Raw genomic sequence first — 2,229 nt, 5'->3', positions numbered from 1 at the left:
GAAAAAATGATTCCTGTTCAGGTTTGATACGACTAACACCACGAGGAAAGACACAACAACATGAACAGCTGCCTATGGACTGGAACGAACTCGCAATTTTTGAGAAAAGGAATATCAAAGATCCAAACCTCCATTAAAATTCACCGAACATAGCATTTCCAAAACAGATTTCACATGAAATATCGTGATAAAGCCACAAAGCTCACAAGGTAAGCAGATCAAAAAGGCTAGTCAATTAACATTTCAACCGAAAACTGGACATGTCAATATATAACATTTCCCAACCAAACATCCAAAAGTTAAACGATAAGATCATTAGCACCAGATAGACGACACTAATCCCGTGGTTCATATAAATTGAGGATGTAAATACCCAATAGTGAGAGGCACGGAGTAAACCTACCAAGCAAAATCTACTACCCAACTCGAACAGTACCACTTTTCCTATTTCTTGTACGCATTTATAATCAAGTTTGCATGTTCGTGAATCATCAGAGCCCGATTCGCTTGAACCTGCAGCTCAGCCAATTGCAGCTTCTCCCACTCCTCCTCCATCTTCTCCTTCCTTGAATCGCTCATATGCTCCAGCCCTCTTCTCAAGGAACTACCATTGAGATGGCCGTCCAAAATACGAGACAGCTCAGCCTCGCAGAGGGACATTGGGCTGGCATCATTGTGCCAGGTCTCGGCCATCTTGTCCTTGCCTTTAACCTTCATCGGGACAACAGTAGCAGTGGAGGTCTTCCTCTTCTTGGTGGCCTTGGGGACGGAGTTCTCTCCGATAATCCCCTCCTCCGAGTCCCAGAGCCTCCTGGAGAGCTCGTAAGCCCTCCGGTCATTGGGCCTCACGCCCTTCCCATTCATCGCCCTCGCCTGGTTATTCTTGAATTTCCTCTTGCAAGTCCTAATCTTATTGGCCAGTTGTGCCGGAACAACGGCCAGGTGGAGCCTACCCTTGATGAACTCATGAAAGCTGTTGATATCTAACTTAGGATCGACGCCCCTCTTCTCCCAGAACTCGATCATGCCCTCGAGGAAGGCTATCTCGTCTTCATCGCTCCAAACCCGCTGGAAGGGCGTCTTCTTCGAGGATCCCTCCTCCCCTGGGTTGCGGCTGCTCCGAGAGGCGGCATTAGACTTCTTCGAATGGGTCGTAGCAGCATCCTCTGCTGCTGGTCGCTTCAGGATCAGTTTCTTGGACTTTGGGGTCCCCTCGCCCTCCACGGGCTTCGCTGCAGCCACATGCGTGACATCGCAGTCGGACTCCGAATCGCTTTCAGCCAGGTTCCCCTTCGACTCGTCGGACTCGGACTCCGACTCGGGCTCGGAAGAAGAAACGGGCTTCTGGGGCTTAGTCTGAGCACGCGGCGGTGGAGCAGAGGAGGGTTTGGGTTGTGGAGCCTTCTGTTGGAACCCCCTTGGCTCGTCGGAGTCGTAAGACTCGTCATCTTCTTCTTCTTCTTCCTCCTCGGACCCTGCGGACTCAGAGGACTCCTCGTCGGTGGAGACGGCCGGTGGCGGCTGCTTGTCGGCTGGAGCCGGACGCTTCGGTGCCATGTAAGCCAAAGCCCTTGGTTCGCCGCCGTGGAGACTGGATAGAGGGGGAGTGAGGGAGAGAGCAGAAGATAGACAGTCACCGTACGTTCACCTTAGGGGTAGAGAATCGTAATAATTTCAATTTGCCCCCTATAGTTATTAATTTATCCATCTCAAAAAGCCGCCAAAGTTCGATTTAGCTCAAATCACTGGTCAAATCATATCTAAAACAAGAGAAATGGACACTTCTATCCTCAACTTTTGCCATAAATGCGAACTACCTCTAACAAATCGATAAATAATGAAAAAGGGCAAACCTTAGGCTAGTAGAGAACTAATTTTCGAGCACTCGGATTTGGTGACCGGACATAACGGAATTCTCGAACCTTTTTTTTTTTGTTTAAGACCGACTTGATAAGAGTTTAGTATCATATACCTTCCTAAACTGAGGCAACTTACCAGCCCAAAGTTCTAACGATCTTAAACAGGTAGTGGCGACTCCTATATATTAGGTTCAAGTGTCGATTTAGCTCCGCCCATATAGAAAAATGATTAATATCAATTTTTAAATAAAATAATTTCTTAATTTCTAAAGATTAGATGAGTTATCATTTGTCAAGAAAAGATTGATAAATTATATTATATATTGTGAACCTTATCATGAAAATTAAAAATTAATAAAGCTTCTTGCAC

The 2,229-nt window shown here is 46.6% G+C and overlaps 1 protein-coding gene across 1 annotated transcript; it reads right to left on the bottom strand.

Annotated features, from left to right (window-relative positions):
• Positions 1-210: 210 nt before the first annotated feature.
• Positions 211-1,671, bottom strand: LOC116192676 (STOREKEEPER protein-like). The gene has a single exon (XM_031521287.1). The coding sequence runs from the start codon at positions 1,555-1,557 to the stop codon at positions 445-447; it is 1,113 nt and encodes a 370-aa protein (XP_031377147.1). The 5' UTR covers positions 1,558-1,671; the 3' UTR covers positions 211-444.
• Positions 1,672-2,229: the final 558 nt, after the last annotated feature.

This window comes from Punica granatum, chromosome 1, assembly GCF_007655135.1.
Source record: "Punica granatum isolate Tunisia-2019 chromosome 1, ASM765513v2, whole genome shotgun sequence".
NCBI classification, from domain to species: Eukaryota; Viridiplantae; Streptophyta; class Magnoliopsida; order Myrtales; family Lythraceae; genus Punica; species Punica granatum.
This window is presented reverse-complemented; position numbering and strand designations above follow the sequence as displayed.